This window comes from Dioscorea cayenensis, chromosome 25, assembly GCF_009730915.1.
Source record: "Dioscorea cayenensis subsp. rotundata cultivar TDr96_F1 chromosome 25, TDr96_F1_v2_PseudoChromosome.rev07_lg8_w22 25.fasta, whole genome shotgun sequence".
Classification (NCBI taxonomy): Eukaryota; Viridiplantae; Streptophyta; class Magnoliopsida; order Dioscoreales; family Dioscoreaceae; genus Dioscorea; species Dioscorea cayenensis.
Genome location: NC_052495.1, coordinates 609004 through 627687, shown reverse-complemented (window position 1 = coordinate 627687; position 18684 = coordinate 609004). Strand labels below are relative to the sequence as shown.

The 18684-nt window shown below is 35.2% G+C and overlaps 2 protein-coding genes and 1 non-coding gene across 9 annotated transcripts; all 3 read right to left on the bottom strand.

Moving 5' to 3' along the window:
* Nucleotides 1-592: 592 nt before the first annotated feature.
* Nucleotides 593-3228, bottom strand: LOC120252917 (uridylate kinase). Of its 2 annotated transcripts, XM_039261113.1 has the most exons (7): nt 2885-3228; nt 2745-2798; nt 2567-2658; nt 1739-1965; nt 1181-1357; nt 975-1090; nt 593-762 (listed from the first exon to the last, which is right to left on the bottom strand). In XM_039261113.1, the coding sequence occupies exons 1-7, from the start codon at nt 3197-3199 to the stop codon at nt 757-759; spliced, it is 987 nt and encodes a 328-aa protein (XP_039117047.1). In that variant the 5' UTR covers nt 3200-3228; the 3' UTR covers nt 593-756. The 2 variants fall into 2 exon arrangements, with proteins under 2 accessions (XP_039117047.1, XP_039117046.1); XM_039261112.1 differs by lacking the exon at nt 593-762 and having other exon boundaries at nt 775-1090.
* Nucleotides 3229-3428: 200 nt separating this feature from the next.
* On the bottom strand, nt 3429-3500 carry TRNAP-AGG. The gene has a single exon. It is a non-coding gene; the product is annotated as a tRNA-Pro (tRNA).
* A 6632-nt stretch (nt 3501-10132) lies between these two features.
* LOC120252998 lies at nt 10133-18567 on the bottom strand. 6 transcript variants are annotated; one of them, XM_039261228.1, is made up of 8 exons: nt 18285-18567; nt 14543-14958; nt 12509-12643; nt 11785-12439; nt 11565-11680; nt 11271-11483; nt 11006-11130; nt 10133-10904 (listed from the first exon to the last, which is right to left on the bottom strand). In XM_039261228.1, exons 2-8 carry the CDS (start codon nt 14638-14640, stop codon nt 10576-10578), a joined length of 1671 nt encoding a protein of 556 aa, XP_039117162.1. In that variant the 5' UTR covers nt 14641-14958; nt 18285-18567; the 3' UTR covers nt 10133-10575. The 6 variants fall into 6 exon arrangements, with proteins under 6 accessions (XP_039117162.1, XP_039117164.1, XP_039117165.1 ...); XM_039261229.1 differs by having other exon boundaries at nt 10135-10904; nt 12558-12643; XM_039261230.1 differs by lacking the exon at nt 14543-14958 and having other exon boundaries at nt 10134-10904.
* Between the last annotated feature and the right edge of the window lie 117 nt (nt 18568-18684).

The following is an 18684-nucleotide window of genomic DNA, read 5'->3' as shown; positions in this document are numbered from 1 at the left end:
ATAATTTAAAAAAAGCAAAAAAAAAAATCATATAATTTATATTAAAAATATTACAAGATCACAAAAATTTTCCAAACTCCAAACTTAACTATTGGCTTGCTGGCATGTCGCTATAGTGATATTAATGCAGTCATGATTTATTCACGCTATTCTAAATAAAGCACTTATCAAGCGCTAGTCAAGGATTTTGTGATAGAGATGAAAAATTGGATAGAACTGAACATACATGATTAATAATATATATACTTAAATTTAAAGAATAAAAATAAAAATAAAGTTATTCTCAGATAAATTTAAGTATGGCTCCAATCAATGGGTTTTTTTGGCATGAAAAAAATCAATAAGCTCCAACATATACAGCTGGCATGCCAACGATCTTTTGATCTATTGGTACCGGATTCCCAATTTAAGATGCTCGTATGTTACCGAGATAATATATTTGAATCTCAGCTCACGTAGGTAAGAGCACAAGTGGCTGAGGTATTAACTAGCATCTATGCATGCTTTTGGCATGTGGCTTGTGCATATTTCATAAATAATAATAAATAAATAAATAAATAACAATCATTTATAATGTGTTTTGGGCTTCCTACGATAAAAGTAAAGTCATCTAATAAATACCATATGTACACTACAAAATAAAGATACAAACTCAGTCTTGATACTAATACCCTAATTCCTCCTAATCACAATTAAAGAGAAAAATATTGTTGTTGTTGAATTGATTCCTTTGTGTATCATTCGTCATGTGTCATATCATTTCTGCAATTTTTGTTCAATAAAAAGAAACACTATTAACAACTTTATTAAAATGTAACTTGTTATTGAACATTCATGTACAGAGATTCAAGAGCCAACATTTACTTAGTTTCAAAAGCTAAGAAATCATCTAAGTTGGAAGGCATTGGACCTCCATGGTATCCCTTTGAACCATTGCAAAACAGTGGAAAGCATAAGAAGATTCAGTCACTTACAACTGCATGTTCACTTCTTAGTGGTTCATTCTCTTTCGCTCCAATCAAGGTGCCAACCCTTTCACCAATGATCGCCTTTGCGATGTTTCCCGGTTTATTTATATTGAAAACAACAACTGTAGTGATAACAATCACTGAGAATTAGTGTGGAATTGAAATAAAATAGCTATGAAATTATTCTCAAGATAATGAAGTACTCTGCATACCAGGAATGTTATTTTCTTGGCACAATGTGATCGCAGTCATGTCCATTACAGAGAGGTCCTTTGTGGTTACATCAAGGTAGCTTAGATTGTCAAGAAGACGGGCATTTGGGTTGATCTTTGGGTCTTCGTCGTAGACTCCATCAACATTTGTTGCTTTGAGGACTACCTCTGCATTAACTGGAAGGAAGTCCACATTAAAACAAGCCGTGTGGAAAGGTTTTATAGGAGTTACAGTTGTTGCTTCACAACAATACATATGCTTTAGGTGGTCGAAACACTTTCTAGTGAAACTATGCAACTGTTAACATTTTCTCTGTTAAGAAAATCCTTTGATTTGTGCCAGCATGATGTAGAATTAAAACCTATCAAAATGATGCTTTAGTGAGGACAAGCACGCTACAAGACAATAAAAAATAATAGCTCCAAACGTTGCTTTCTAGGTCAAGATGATCGCAATGGGTTTCTTTGATGCTTATTATAAATATAAATTTTATAAAGCAATGAAAAAGGTACCAGTGGAGTTGATTTTGATAAACAGGAAGAACGAAATTCACTCACTTTCGGCACAACGAAGAGCAGCAGCGGTATCAGTGGTGAAGAATGGGTTGCCAGTTCCAGCAGCAAATATCACAACTCTTCCTTTCTCCAAATGTCTAACAGCCCTTCTTCTTATGTATGGCTCTGCTACTTCTGACATGCGAAATGCAGTCTGGACACGAGTAGGGATTCCAATGCTCTCCATCGTCGCTTGCAAGAATATCGCATTCATAACTGTTGCCAACATGCTAAACACAGCAAAATTCTTTTAAGTAATAATAACTTCAAACAAATTGCAGAGTCAGGTTTCTAAGAATTAGAACAAACAAAAATCTTTAAATAGACTTGAATATAAACCAAAAGCCAATATATTGTTTTGTGTTTGTATACAAGACAATGTACACAGATCACCCAATGCCCAATATAAGTCACAAATTCAACTACCTACTACATCAGAAGTGAAACCTGCCTAGTATAAGTAAACATTGACTTCCAACCGACGGTAACATTCATGAGAGTTTCATCAAGATCAAAATACAAACAGAACAAAGCTTGCCAACATGTGACATTCCAAAACTTATCTCAAAATTCAAGAAAAGCGAGACTTTGATATTACAAAAGAATATCATGATTTGCATTCAATGATATAAGGAGCATGCGCAAAAATCTCAATTGATCTCAACATAACAGTATAAAATGCTTAAAAAAAAATCCAATATTTTATGATATACAAAGGACATTAAATCAAACATCATAAGAGCATGACCAAACACCCAATAAAAAAGGCTAAAAAGAACCAAAATTTCATGCAAAGGTAAACAATGGAAGTAAACTAAGAGAGTTCTATACCCAATATAATCAGCAGAAGATCGATCAAGGCCACTACACCCCGCCCAAGAAGCTCCGCGAAAGATGTTGCCTCCTCCGACCACTATAGCAACCTAAAACTCCAAACCAAACACATCAATCAAAACTCGCACACCATGCTAATCTCCAGAAACAAAATCAATAAGAAGAGCAAAAGGACCTCAATGCCAAGCCGGGTAACAGAGGCTACTTCCCTAGCGATGGCCATAGTAATCTTCAAGTAAGAAAGCAAAAGAACCAAAATAAGCTGAAAAAATGGCAAATTAGTGAGAGTGTGATCGCAAATGCAAAAAATACAACCTTGGGATCGATGTTTTCCTTGTGGTCACCGGCGAGTGCTTCTCCACTGACTTTGAGGAGCACGCGCTGCCATCGGTGAGAGGGCGTGGGCATGGAGTGCTTCTCATCGCCGAAAGGGAACAAGGTCCGATTGTTGGGGTCTTGAAAGAGAGGGCCAGCTTGGGAGGTGGAGGAGCGGATGGGAAGGAGACGAAGAGGAGGCGGAGAAGTAAAGGGAAAGGAAGGCATTGCTATTAGCTTGGGTTCGAAGCGAGAGAAGAGAGGAAGAGAAGAAGGGTGAGAGGATACGAGAAGAGAAGGAGAGGAGATGGCCATGAGAGTGAAGCTCAGACTCGGGGCGAAGAATGAAGAGGACCAGGGTTTTGTTCTTGATATTTATTTATTTTTAATTCTAATTATTACTTTATTTCATTATTATTAATTTTTTTATGGAAAAAAAAAAGCAGAATGAGACGAGTAAAATTAAAATTATTTTTCCAATTTTTTTTTTAATTTTATTGTAAGCGGGAGATTTTAAGTAAAAAAAATAAAAATTAAATATGATGGGGCATTCCGAGAATTGAACTCGGGACCTCTCGCACCCTAAGCGAGAATCATACCACTAGACCAAATGCCCTGTTTGGTGATAGTTTGGGATTTAATTAAAAATACCTATTTTATGAACTCACAATTGCAATAATTTACAAATCCTAACAATTCAAATTTTTTTTAAAATGACAAATCTATCCTTATCCTATGCTTTCTTTGTCCTTGCCAACATACGCATAAGCAAGAAATTAACTAAATTCACCAAATTTAGTGATTATGTTGTGTGATGATGGATGTATGGTTATGGGTGTGAGTAGAGTTGAGAGTGGGTTTAGATGGAAGTAATAAACACAGTTAGAATGGAATCATTATTAATAGTAGTTTATATCCATGTTTGAATATACAACTGTTAGAATGAGAATGGAATGTGTAGGTAATAAATAATGATACTGTAGAGGCATATGCATTACCCCAAAATTGGGAAAAATAGAACTATTTAAAGAGGAATGAATATTGTTAACCTTTGAAATGACACTATTGCCCCTCTACATATTTAATTAAATAAGACTTATAAAATTAAATAATTAACTATAATAATTAAATTAAATAATAATTAAAATAAAAAATTATTATATATAATTACAATAATAAAAGTAAAATGATATTTTTGCCCATTAAAGTAATAATTAATTAAAATGAAATATTTAATATGAATATTTAATTATAATAATTATTTTTAATAATAATATTCAAAATATTATTTAGATAAAAAACTTATTTATCTTTAATTGGATTTTTGTACATCAAGGGTATAAAAGTAATTTTGTCACATTCCCATTTTAAATTTTTTCCATTTCCACTGAAATATTCCTCCAATCAAACACAATTTTCATTCCCATTCCTGTCCTTACAGAATCATTACCATTAACACACCTTTAGTATCTCATTTTTTATGTAATGATGGCTGTGAATGAGTTGTTATGAAAAAATGATGACTGCGAATGGATTGTTATGAAAATGGTTAGATAATTATAGGTGTGAATGGAGTGTATCGTAGATGTTATGAGTACCGATGTATATATTATGAAATGAATGAAAATAGGGTAGAAAATTGTTCCTCAAGCTTTATTTTGGTATAATACCTTAATTGGTCCCTCTACTTTTCTCTCTTTCCTTTTGGTCCATCTACTCGGAAATGCTCCCAGTTAGCCCCTCTATGCTTGAACATGTCCCAACTGGTTCCTGTATTTTCAAGAGTAGAAGGGCTAGTTGAAAAAAAAACTAAGAGTAAATAGACTAAATGGGCCCATTTTCAAGAGTAGAGGGACTAGTTGTGAGCATTTTTGAGTAGAGAGGCAAAAAGAAAGAGAGAAAAATAGAGAGACCAATTCGAGTATTATACACTTTTGTTTCTATTTTTCCCTCTTTTCTCTCTCTTTCCTCACTCTTTTTACCCCATATCCTCTCCCCTATTATTTCCCAAATTCTCATCAAAATTCTAGTAACAAAATCATGAACCAAGATAACGCGCGTCAATTGAACTGCCAATGATTGAGGAAATAATAATACATGCTCAAGTACTAGAGGGCCAACCTCCTAGAATCAATGATCAGCTGTCCTGGCACGACTCCGTCTTTTCCAAGCTAGAGCCTCCGTACATGATTGTACAGCTTGTAAACCTTGAAAAAGCTCATCTTTACCAATCACTGTTGTTGTTGCCTCTTTCCTCGATTAAATCCATTTCACTAGCTTCAACTATCAAACTGCAAAGTCTAGTACACTCCTCTCTTTTTAATATTACCCGTTTGCCTAAACTCGAGATCTCGCTTTTCACAAGAAAGAACTTCCTCAACTGGTTATTTCAGATAGAGCACTTCTTCAACTACCACCAAATCATCGATGACTAAAAGCTCACCATCGCGGTGTTTTTACATGAACAGGCTTGCAATCCAATGGTGTCATTGGATGCCCTTGACCTTAAAGTGCATTACTTGGGAGGAATTCACACGGCATGTTGAGCTTCAATTGGGGGTTTTCTCCTTTGTTAACAATGAGGCACATCTATACAAACTCAAGCAATGATCATCAGTAGGCGAATAGCTCAATGAAATTGAACGCCTATCTACCTGAATCTTAGGATTGAGCCACGGTAATCTCCTCAACCATTTCTATTTAGGGCCACGTAAAGATATTAATTAAAGAACTAGAGTTTGTACGACATAATAAGTATAACAAAGCTGATGTAGGACAAGTGCAAATCTTGTAGGATTAAGGCCATCCAACCTTCTTATACCCCAACGGCTCATCCATGCCTCCATAGCAGCAGAGTAGCAATCAACTAAGGCCGATTTCTATTAAATGCTTAACCCCAGATAAAATGGTTGTTTGGCGAGAGAAAGGACTATGCTTTAACTGCGATGCTAAATTCACTATCGAGCATCATTACTGTCCACCACAATTCCTTTGCCTTCTAACGGAATCCAAAGTATGTTGCTCAACTAAAAGAGGTGGTCACCCTCGAGGAAACTCCCTTTCTTCAAAATACTTATGAGAACGGAAACAAAATGCCTTATATGTCTTTCCAAGTCCAACATCAATAATGGGTAGGCAGACGCTCTTTCTCAGGTTTCTTCCCGCTTTCTCTCAACACCCTTCTCACAAGTTCTCATTCTGTACCTGTTTTTGTACCTGTTTTAAGAGAGACTCTTCATCAGTTCTACTATTTCCATCCACCAACTTCTAATTTCATCATTCAATCAATGCTCGACAATACAATCGAGCACTTTTGATATTCTGTTAAAAATGAGCTACAATTTTTTAAGGGGTGACTCTTCATTCTACTGGAGTTGGCTTTTCAACCATTGCTTCTAGTTAAGTACCACAATTACCTTACAAGTGGGCATGTCAAAGAACAAAGAACACTTGCGCAAATTACCACATCCTTCTACTAGCTCAGTGGCCAACTTTATTTTACACTATACCATATGCCAAACTTCGAAACCTTTTAACAAAGCTTCACAATGGCTTTTATAACTTCTTCCAATTCCTGGGAAAATATAGGGCTCGTTCGTTCTAGATTTCGTCACTCATCTACCATTATCCCGATAAAAGTACCATCTTAGTGGTTATTACCATCTTCGTCCTTGACATCGTCCTCCTGCACACTATTTCTTCTAAATATCATTTAAGACCAAGACCTAATTTTCATAAGCATATCTAGTGTGAACCCTTTAAACTTTAAGGCATCATTCATGGCAATAGCTAAGCCGTTGCTTAAAAGACTACCTCCGGTCCTTCATCACCAACAATTTATAGCAATAGCTACAATACCTTCCATGGATAGAGTGGTCTTATAACATCTCTTGGCATTTTGCAGATTTAGATGGCACCTTTATAAAGCTGTCTATAGCCGCCATCCACTACCCCTTATTGACTATGTTATCAGTTCCTTTACAACTGCTTAGGTGGACAAGTTGCTCTCAACTCACACACGAACTCTCGCCGTCCTTCGTACTAATCTCATTTGAGTTAATGTAAGAGGATCCAACACTTCATTCACTATCAGTGATTGGGTCGGAGAAAATTAACATCGTCACTTAACACTTAGTACTACTGGAAATTGCGTGTCTGTATGATGTGTTTCATGTCTCCAAACTTAAAGAAGTACATTGGTAATCCTTTTAATCTATTAAGCACCCCTGCCTCTCATCTTCGTGGAGCAACGATCTATCCTTGCCTCGTCACCATACTAGAGACTCGAACTATCCTCCAGTATAGGCAACCTTTCTAGCAAGTTCCTATTTAATGCGAACAAATACAAATCTCCGATGCAACATGGGAAACGACCTATACCATTTATATGGAATTTTTAAACTTCCACCTTGAGAAATTGCTTCCCCATCCCAATCTCTACGAGAATTTTCCATTGCAAACATTGCTATTGTATTTTAGTACTTTACTTATAAATTTTAAATTTTTTAAAAATAAATTTAATACCAATACATCAATGAAAAATATAAAAACTACTCAACCTGTATAAAGCTCAACAAACCTATCAAACCAACATATAAAAACTTATATATTTATAGATATAAAAACTCCAAATGGTTTCCAATATAGTACAATCTAAAATTAAATTTATTTATATCAGTATTTAAAGCTTTGGATCATTTAATGTTGGTAAAAAATAATATATATATATATATATAATTTCCATCAGGTCAGAGATCCCCGCAGGACGGGGAAGGGCATTCCTCGACCCCGTCATCGTTTAGAAAATGGGGACGGATTGCCCCCATCCCCATGGGGGAAGGAAATCGTGGAATCCCCGATGGGTCTTTTTGGGGATCGGAGATTCCTCGCCCCATTGTTACCCCTAGGACTTAGCTACAATTGTACAACACCTAAATGGCTACGACACTCTAGTAAAGGTACAGTGGACTCACAAATATGAACTTAACCAAATTTAGTGATTATGTTATGTGATGATCGATATGTGGCTATGGGTATGAGAAGAGTGTGTTGCATTTGTTATATATTGAGGCTATGAATGGGTTATTACCAGAATGATTATGTAGTTATAGGTGTGAGCCGAATGTGTATTCCCTTATCCCAATTTCCCCTATTCTTCCACATATTCCCATCGAAATTCTGATAGCTGGATCATGACTCAAAACAACACACATCACAAACACATCACATGCATGCATAAGCTCTAACAAACTAAACCATAATTGCCTAACCTTTAGAAAGCTTATTGGGGCTAGTCAAATTTATCCCAATTCCTAAAAACCTAGGTGACATATCGACCTCCTGAAACGTTTGAATTAACTTGTGGGAAATCCAAAAACGTTTTTTTTACAAGATAAACGTAATTAAACTCAGAAAAAAAAGTTGTTTGGATTAATTTGTTTGCAGAAGCATAAGCTAAAAAAAAAATAAAAACAATAATTTTATTAAAAGCCGGTCATGTGATACCTCTAAAACAAACAATTTAAGATTACATAATTACTTAACTGCACTTATGAAATAAATTAATGACCTAGGTTTTAACATTTCCCTCCAATTTTTTTACATCCCCATCCAATTATCTGTCTCAAAAATCTGAAAACCTCTCCCGTCTGCTGCCGTCCCTGGCCCCGAGTGATAAATACATAATAATTGAAATATTATTATAATTTACTGTTAAAAAATCATTCTATCAATGCACATCCAAACAATTTCACAAAGTTTAAGACATTTTACATTAATACATCCAAACACAATACAGAAAAGTACTTAACTTGCTTTGAAAAACACTTTATTTAGAAAGTCTCCTACCAAACTGATTTTTTTTTTAAAGGAATCCAAACAATGCCATTAACCCACAAACATCAACAATAAAAATTCTCAACATTATGAGTGGCACAATTCTCATGATAAGTACAATAGTGTAGTTAAAGACACTTCTCTACCCTGATTTGAGAGGGCTTGCCTTGTACTTAGGGAGCTAGGAATAGGATCGTTGAGGCTTGGGCAACCAATCCCTGATGAGCTCTCACGTAGTTCCCCAACGCCAAGGCAAAACAACTGGTTAGGCAAGCTCACCCAACATGGTGAGCACATAGAGTTTTACAAGAAAGCAAGGTAAATATTTTGATTGGACAACAAACAATGTTTTTAATTATAGGGTCCAAACTTCAACTTAAATAATTTTAATTTTGTTTTATTGGGTGGTTACCCAAGAGATTCCAACAATTTTTTTTTTATACATGCTGAAAATTCTCTATCAACATATACATGACACACTGTTCGTCAAAATTAACAACTCCATATCATCTGCTGACGAAAATTTCAACATCAGATCATCAAAAATAGACCAAAATCTCTCGGGTGACCACTCAATGAAAAAAAATTTAATTTGAGTAACCAAATTGATTCAAATTAAAATTTTGACCCTAAAATGAAAATGGGGCATAGTTTTGTGCCCTATCAAAAAATTTACCCTAAAAAAACCATGTGCCCTAACCATAGGCAACTCCTAAGTGTCTTACAAGAGCTTGCCCAGACCAAGCAAGCCCAACCAAACCACAAGGAGCCATAATGGAGCTTGTTAAGACTAAGACAAGGCCATTGGTTTACAAACTCTTAAATGAAACGAGCATGCCAAAGCTTACTAACACCAAAGAGAGCTCATCCAGGCCCCAATCTTAGCAAAGCCTTCCAACTAGTAAGCACTTTTTGCCAAGATAAATGAGTAGACAGCTAAGTCAAGACAAGAGCATGCACAAGACTCAGTGGAAGGCTCGCCTATGAGTAAATAGAGTAGGACCCACACATACATGGGCGTTGAAACCACCCACACACAACCACTACTCACACTTTCAAAAATGTGTCATCACACATAATTCGAACTATCACCACTTGTGAAGAGTTCTAATAGAGACCCGACTACCAATAGATCACTTAATCGTTGGTATTAGTGAACACTTTTAGCAATACTAGAGTTTGCCCAACCCTAGCAAGCCATGCTTGACTTCCTAGAATCAAAACCGAATTGGTTTGCCTTAACAACAAACATGCATTCTACATTCAAACAAGCTTAGCCACAATTGACTTATCAAAGAAAATTAAAACAATATATACATGTATAATAAAAGTAAAATAATAAACTAAGGAAACTAAAACAAAAATAAAATATTTTAAAAGCTCAAAATTTATTAAAAATTAAGAAACCATCTGTTGCTTTCAGAATAAATAACTTAAAACTTATTTTTAAAAAAATTATTAATAACTCAATTTCCCTCCCAACATTAAGCATTTCAACTTCCTCTTCAGTCTTTCATTCAGCTAGAGAAGAAATTAAAAACCTAACTGGAAATTATGCCTTATCCACATTTATCATTAAGATAACCCAACCTAAAGGCCTACAAATTTTTTTCAAACTTGGTCAGGCCCTCTGTCACCTACGATATTTTATTTTATTTTATTTTTGACAAAACTGAAATTATATTTTCATTTTTGCATCATTTACAAACAACCTTCATTCATAAGCGAAGATACCCTTTACATACACTAGAGAACGTTGGGCAATGCAGTGAATAAGGAACAAAACTAGGTCAGAAGGTTGACCAAGTAGTTGAGCAAAACACATTGATCAACTACAATGATTAACGGAAGATCAGCTACAAAAGAATTTGGCTTTTGTGCTTGGGAGGGAAGTACTGAGCACCATTAACAACAGAGCAGCCAAGCTGAAGTTCAAGATTTACACTAACATCAATCTTTGTTCTTGCAGTGATGGCTATGCTCTCTTGTTGTAATGGAAACAATTTCAAACAGGAATCAAGGTTTCTGTCATCATTTTGATTACCAAGAGTTACCTCTTCGCAAATTTCACCTTTTAGGTTATCGATGATTTCACCCTCTTCGATCTCTTTGGTGATTAATCTACTTGGAACCAAGTCTTTTCTTCCTCTAAATACACCCCACAAATAGAACTTTCCCCGAAATCCTACAGGGAGCATGCATACATGATCAGATGTGAAAACTTCACACATAAAAATAATTGCATTTTGGCAATAATGAGTACGAAATATAGATATGATGACTTACGTTGGAAACCTTCTGGTAATACGGTAGACGTAAAGACAAGCAATTCTGAGTTGTCAAATGTGACCTTTAACGCAATGTCCTCCTTGATAAACTCGTCTAGTAGTTGCTTGAGCATTTGATCAGCTCTGCACATTGAATGCACTGGTGCTTAGAAAAAATCATAGGAGAACTACTGGTTTTTTCTTGCTATATTCAGTGCATAAAGTCAATAGCTATCATTTCTCAAGATCATAAATTTCGTAGCCCAAAAGATGAGAAATTTTACCTTTCACTGCGAGGAAAGAAGTATAGAGCGATGTTGTGATCATTCGGAGGTGAAACCTTAAAACTATTTGGCCAAATATCCAGTCTGGAATGCTTCTCTGCCTGGATAACTCCAGGGAACAATGAGACACTATCCCATACCCTCATACATGCTTTGTTTGATAGATGTGCTGATAATGGACCAAAAGTATCATTAGAGATATTGAAGTTTCCCCTGCCATAAAGCCACTAGAAATGTGAGCAAGTACCAATAAATATTAAGATACATCCATTCACTGACAAGTAAATTACTGACCTCCAAACATGATCGATAATGGGCATAGCAGGCACGTAAGTTTCAATCTCTTCCAAATGGCAAGACCTCGATTCATTTTTGCAGGTTTCTTTTAATTCCAATGACCCAGGCATCTCCTGCAAATAATTCCCGAAAATATCATAGGTGCTATTATATGGAACAATGGCCAATTTGTAGCATTCTCACAAAGATGAAACAGGAAGTGGATCGATTTACATACCATGTTTCTCTCTTGAACAGATCGATCAATCTGTTCATGCTCTAATTGGTCATCATCAGGCAATATCAACCTTCTGCGACGCTTCTTTGGTTGTTTGCCTTCATCACTCCCACTTCTATCCAGTTCATCAAATTCATGGTTATCTGCCAATGCAACATTTGCACTCTCATTGTTTTCACAAGGTGATTGCAAGCTTTTCACCTTTTCACTGTAATTCTCATCTGTTGGTGGAATAGCTAAAACTTGTGAATCATCTTCATCAATTTCATCCTCCTCAAACAGGACCAATCTTCTCCTTGGCTTTCTAAAATTTTTATCCTCCTTGATTTCTGACGAGAAGCCCACAACATTTGATGCATCCACAATTTTGAGAGTGTTTCCTTCTGTTGATGTATCTACAATTCTGAACTGACAGGTAGGTTCAGATGAAACATGACACCTGTCTGGTGGTTTGACAGCCACCATGCCAGTATCATCAACAGAAGGCTTCTTAAGTAGAACCTTCTCTAAAGTACAAAAGGTTCCTTTATCTCTATGTTTAACAGTTCTCTTCTTGCATCTATAAAATTTAGGCCGACAGGAAGAGAGTGTCTTGGGATCCCTGGGTTCACACAGTTCACATTTCCAATTTTCTGATTTTTGGTGCCCACAATACCTGAAGCAAATTCAAATAGGAATGAGGATGGGCCAATAGTTTCAATACCACATGCAAACATTAGCTCACCCTTGTATAGGTTGCATTTTGATCAAAAGAATGGAAAATGATAGCTTACGAATGCTCAGCAGAAATCCCGCACCCACTGCAGAAACTGAGAAGTTCCTCATAACCGGTTGAACCACATGTATGACACATAGCAGCCTACAACATATAAACAAAATAGGATGAATGCCCATTTAATAATGCCCAATTTATTCAAAATTCAAGGCACGAATGAAGGATTAGGAACATAATTTATTTTTTTCTCCGAATCGATGGATTTGTACTAACTACAGCTGTGTAATTTTTTATTCCCTTAGAACCATTTATTTCAATCTAACTATTTCCAAGACATTTAAAATGGCCTTCCTAGAATGTCTATATACGTCTATTTCACCATTTGCAAATAGCTTCTTATTTACCTTATTCGACTCCTATTAAAGCAATCTTTGGTTAAATTTTTTACCCCTCCCAGTATTTTCTTCAATACTTTGGAAATGCAAATAGTCCAAAACATCTAAATTATCTCAACCACCAACAAAACATCGGCTACAGTAAGAAAAGCCATCAAAGGAAAGAATAATGGCCTCAATGTAAACAAGTTGTTTACATTATTTAATTAAAATTTCAATCTATTTAATTAAATTTGACTTAAGTTCCGCTTTATAATAAATTTTACAAAAGCCAAAATACAATACTCTGACTTTCAGGACTTTTCAAAAGTCCAAATTTTGAGTTTAGAAGCCACGAAACAAGGTCTAAAATCTAACGAATTGATCTACATTGACTAGAGTGATTTCACTTTTCTAAAACAAACATCCCACAACCTAGGATTTCAAAAAAACTTGCAAAGCCATGGGTAAATCAAGAAATAAATGATACCAAATGTTTATTCATGTAGGAAAAAGCTCTTAAAAAGACAATAACTATACCAAATTTCACAATTAAGAATAGAAATATATATAGAAGTATTGTACAACAGACTAAAGACCTGTAGCTACATTACATGGTACATAAAATAATATACCATAAAGCCAATGTTACACTCGAGGCCTTAGTTAGGTTGGGAGGCTTAGATTTTGCTTTTAATTTAAATTTGAATGCAATTCAAATCCCTTATACTATAATTCTATTTCTTCTAAAATATGTTTTACAACAACTCTTCATGCATACCCAACATACATGTTTATACACATATGCATCTGTATATATATACACGTGTGTGCATATACCCAACATCATGTGTGTGTATATGTAACTAGTTTTCACGCATTCTATTTGCTCTCAAATGCTAGACACCCGTATCTATGCTCTAATAAATCTATCCACATATTGCAATGTCTACATATAACTTTGTACCAAGATATCAAGTGACTTAAAATACTTTGATACCCAAACATCGCATGTGTCCTAAAAACCTAAACGCCTACACGCATAAGTAACTAACACCAACATTGGTACTTTAATTAATATATTTATATACATAGCAATGTTCCTATACTTGTTTTCACTAAATTCACTTTAGGAGCGTTCACTTGAAGAAAGTGGTTTAAAATTAACAAGCGCGGACAAGTGATGGGGTAAATTAATAACACTTTCAATAGTTTTGATGTTCATTTTTCACAAAATGAAGGAAAACTTTAAGTGTGGGAAAGTAGAGGAAGTATGCTTGTATAAAATTATACTTATCCCACTTCAATAAAAAAAAATATATCAAAATGGATTTACACACTAAAAACAAGTGCTTTAGTGAGATAAGTATTGCTTTCTCCGGTTCACGATAAAGAATCGTATATAAAATGGAGAAAAATCAATCCACTGCAGTGATGTACAGCTTTTCCCTAAATAAACACCCTCATCACAATAAAATCATGTAGCAAAAAAATAATGCTATATTTACACAACAAATTTCCTAAATAGATATCCCAATCACAGACATTTTGTTGCATCGAATCATCCTCAACTCTAAAAGCTAAATTTAAAAAAAAAATAATTTAAACAAGTAATGATGGAGTGAAAAAAAAACACAAATAGGCACATGAGCAGTATTACTAAACCTACAACATCATTGCACCATCCCGCTTGCATGATTGCCTTTGCCTTGCCACTACACCTTTGGGTTTATGTTCCCAAGATATATCCTTCAAGCACGGTAACATAGTTGTTCCTTCACAAAGGAGCTATGCAACATCTGATAGTCATTGCTTGCAACCAAATCATCCTTCCCTCTAAATGCTAGGCTCAATTCTTACCCAAACAAATGAAGAAAGCAATGAACTTAGGATGAACTAATGCAAGGTGTGACATAAGCAACCATCCTTGAGAACTTTTGTGGTGGCATGACCTTGAATAATCCCAATGCACATGACCTCATAGATGACTTTTGCAAATGAGACAAGGATTGAAATTTAGGTAGAGACACAAGGATGAGCCAAGGTAGTGATGGTGGTGATGGATGAATAAGGACAAGGTAGTGGCTATAGGAGAAAAAAAAAATTAAAAACGAAGGGAGAAAAAAAAAGAGAAAAGGCTAAGAAACAAAATTAATTGAAAACAAAGAGCCAAAAATGGGGATAATGTATATGTCAACAAGACAGCAACATCATTAGAGAGAAATCTAATATGTGAATATAGCATTACTCATATCCAAATAAACAACCAGGGTATGAATCATCTCAATCCTAGTGTTGTCAATGGGGAACTATTTGCAAAACAATCTATGTTCAATTTATTAAAAAACCTCGAACTCAAGCTCATAAGCTTACTCGTATGTTATTATTCGAATTTTGTATTTTGTACTAGTGGGCCCTATATGGGTGCTACATAAACTTAGGGGTCTTATATCAAACAATCTCAAAACTTAGTTGCTCAACCCCTAGACCTATATATAAACTCATTACACTTCTATCATACAACCAACGTGGTATCATATTTCCAACATCCCCATCAAGTTCAACTGGGTCATTTTGTTTTTTTGTCAGTTTAAACATGCTCAAACTTGTACACTACTTTGTCTCAGAGCCAACTTTGTCTTATTAATTCTACTCCATGAAAGTTCCCTACACAAGTGCAACATCCCATAAGCACCATCAGTCGAGCACAACGGATAAACATAAACTCATCAGAAGTTAGTGCTCAAGACTACCTCCTTAAGAAGCCATAATCACAAAAAATCTATGAGAAAATCATTAACACTCATTGCCAACTTGTCCATACATTAGTCATTGTCTCTTCTTCCAAGCGAAGAAACTTATGGAGCAAACTAGCTTAACGACCAAATTCAATAAAAACAATAAAATTGGCAAACAAATCATTCATGAACACAAGCTACCCGGGCATAAAACCAATAGGCACAAAAGGAATTCCCATTGATTGCCACACTTCCTAATTGAAGAAAAAATATTTATAAAGCAAAGCAAAATTTCATCAATAAAAAATGTAAGTGTCAATAGAGATGTTTTACTGTTATTGCCAACCATTCCTTGGTCAATACATTACACAGATCACTTGACCTACCTACATGGCAAAGCAAACCAAGTAACAAAACAGGAACATATCATATGCACCAACAGACAAAACAAATATCTCATTTCATATTAAGTTCATAGTACCATACTACTCACTTCCATCTTAGATCATCCACAGGGCATCACCCTACAAAGAAAGCCCAAATAAACCACCAACAAATGATTCTGGACTACTAAAAAATAAATGAAGTCTATACAGCCGAAGACAACATCATTAGAGAGAAATCTAATATGTGAATATAGCATTACTCATATCCAAATAAACAACCAGGGTATGAATCATCTCAATCCTAGTGTTGTCAATGGGGAACTATTTGCAAAACAATCTATGTTCAGTTTATTAAAAAACCTCGAACTCAAACTCATAAGCTTACTCGTATGTTATTATTCGATTTTCTATTTTGTACTAGTGGGCCCTATATGGATGCTACATAAACTTAGGGGTCTTACATCAAAAAATCTCAAAACTTAATTGCTCAACCCCTAGACCTATATATAAACTCATTACACTTCTATCATACAACCGACGTGGTATCATATTTTCAACACCCCCTCAAGTTCAATTGGGTCATTTTTTTTTGTCAGTCTAAACATGCTCAGACATGTACACTACTTTGTCTCAGAGGTTCTACACATATGAATTTATACACCACTTGGTGTCTCAAAAGTCCTACTCACATGGACTTATACACCACTGTCTCAGAAGTCTTTTTTTTAAATATATATTGAGTTCCATTATATTTTAAATATTATGTTAAATTTTATATTTTATACTAGTGGCTCTATATAGGTGTTACATAAGCTTATGGGTCTTACACCAAAAATTCTCAAAACTTAGTGCCTCAACCGCTATACCTAAACTTATTACTCTTCTCTCACACAACCGATGTTGGACTATATTTACAATAGTTATATATAAACCTATACCACTTTTAGGTAAGTCCATAAGCTTACCTTACATGTTATGAATAAAAAGCCAACGATTAATGTCCAATACAACTTCTGTGAATTTGTTTCAATATCAATATAGCTACTGAGAGTTTCCCTGAGGGCTAAAGCTTCGGCTCATATTGAGTACGTCTGTAAATGGAATGGGACCTTGCATCACACCCCTAAAAAAATCCATTGTTATCTCATTGCACCGTACCAAAAACAAACTAGCTACTGAGAGTTATTAATTGCTACATCAACATTACATTTCATACGGCCAGATGATGGTTTACACCATAATTGTTGACAACATAACGGTAAAACCTAATGCAAAAAGCTCCTTCTCTTAAGATAATAAGAGCAACTTTGAATGCCCAACATCATACCATAATGCATGTCCACAAACCCACAACAATGTCTACATATAAATTGACTATATCAAGTACTGTCCAATACCCGGTTACTTAACACTTGTATCGCATTTGACTACTAACATGTACAAAAATGTCACATGACACTTTCAAGCATAAGTATCTCGAATACTTAAAACACCTAGATGACACATCTGTACCATAACAAATATACCCACATATCTTCTCTCTCTCCTAAGGTAATCTCCACGATCCAACTACTCTGACACTTCACATATATCTCCACATGCTTTTTTCATTAGTATTTGGTTTTCACTAAAATCACATGTCGAACATTTCTAGATCACAGGTCTGTTCAAGATGGGTTCACTGATACCAAAGGATACACCACCCGCATGTGTCCAACTACTCGCCATTCATATTTACATCTTGTCAACATGGACCACCAACTACCTTGTCACCAAAATTAGCAAATTCCACTCATACGACTTGTGATAGGGGCATAAACTCTCTGGAGAGCAAATCTACCCATGAAATTAATTTATATGGGCATACACTTCTTTAGAGTGCATGTCATATAGCAAACATCCAAGAACAACAAGTAATTGATAGTCCGACAAAAAACTCCCTTCAATTAATCCTCTCACAAAACCACACCTTTCTAATAAGTTCCTTTCTCCAATATACCTTCCCTACTCCTTTAAAATTCAAGAAACACCACATGTCAAAATCAAGATCCAGACCAAAAATTATCCTCGAATAGCAAAAGATTCATACTTGGCACATTACGAACTAACCAGAAATTAAAAGATAAAACATACCCATAAACAAAGACGACAAACACATTAAGCATTACAATCAAGAACCCCAAGACATTAAGCTAAACCCATACAACTTCCTTCAAAATACAAAACATTAGGTTAAAAATTCCCAAAAAAAAAAAAAACAAGGAAAGAAGAAATAAATCGTACTTACCATTACCATCCTACTAGTATAACCCTCTCGTGGGTCTTCCGAAAAGTTAAAGAGTTGAAGGCAATGAAACAAAAAACCTCAAAATACAAAAGGACCCCCAAAACCAAAACCTTCACCATCAAAAACTCACACCAAAAGATGACACAAATACCATGAAAATCAAAGCATTAGGTGAAGGAAAACTAAGAACAATGGCAATGAAAAAGACACAAAAAGGGGTAAAGAAAAACCCCAATCAAGAAAGAGAAGGGAGGAAGAACAGAGATTCAAACAAAGAGGCCGAAAAGAGGAAGGATAGGTACAAAACCCAAAAGCACAGGATATGTATATATATAAAAAAAAAAAATAGAAAGGCGGCAAAAGGGCGTGAGATGATGCGCGTGCGTTTTCGCCGCGATAA

Coding starts and splice junctions, on each gene's coding strand:
- LOC120252917 (XM_039261112.1), bottom strand. CDS start 3,199: ATGGCCATCTCCTCTCCTTCTCTTCTCGTATCCTCTCACCCTTCTTCT. Junction 2,799..2,884: donor AGGAAAACATCGATCCCAAG/GTTGTATTTTTT, acceptor TCTTACTTGAAG/ATTACTATGGCCATCGCTAG. Junction 2,659..2,744: donor TTACCCGGCTTGGCATTGAG/GTCCTTTTGCTC, acceptor TTGGAGTTTTAG/GTTGCTATAGTGGTCGGAGG.
- LOC120252998 (XM_039261228.1), bottom strand. CDS start 14,640: ATGTTACCGTGCTTGAAGGATATATCTTGGGAACATAAACCCAAAGGT. Junction 12,644..14,542: donor CGGGATGGTGCAATGATGTT/GTAGGTTTAGTA, acceptor TATATGTTGTAG/GCTGCTATGTGTCATACATG. Junction 11,681..11,784: donor CTGTTCAAGAGAGAAACATG/GTATGTAAATCG, acceptor AATTATTTGCAG/GAGATGCCTGGGTCATTGGA.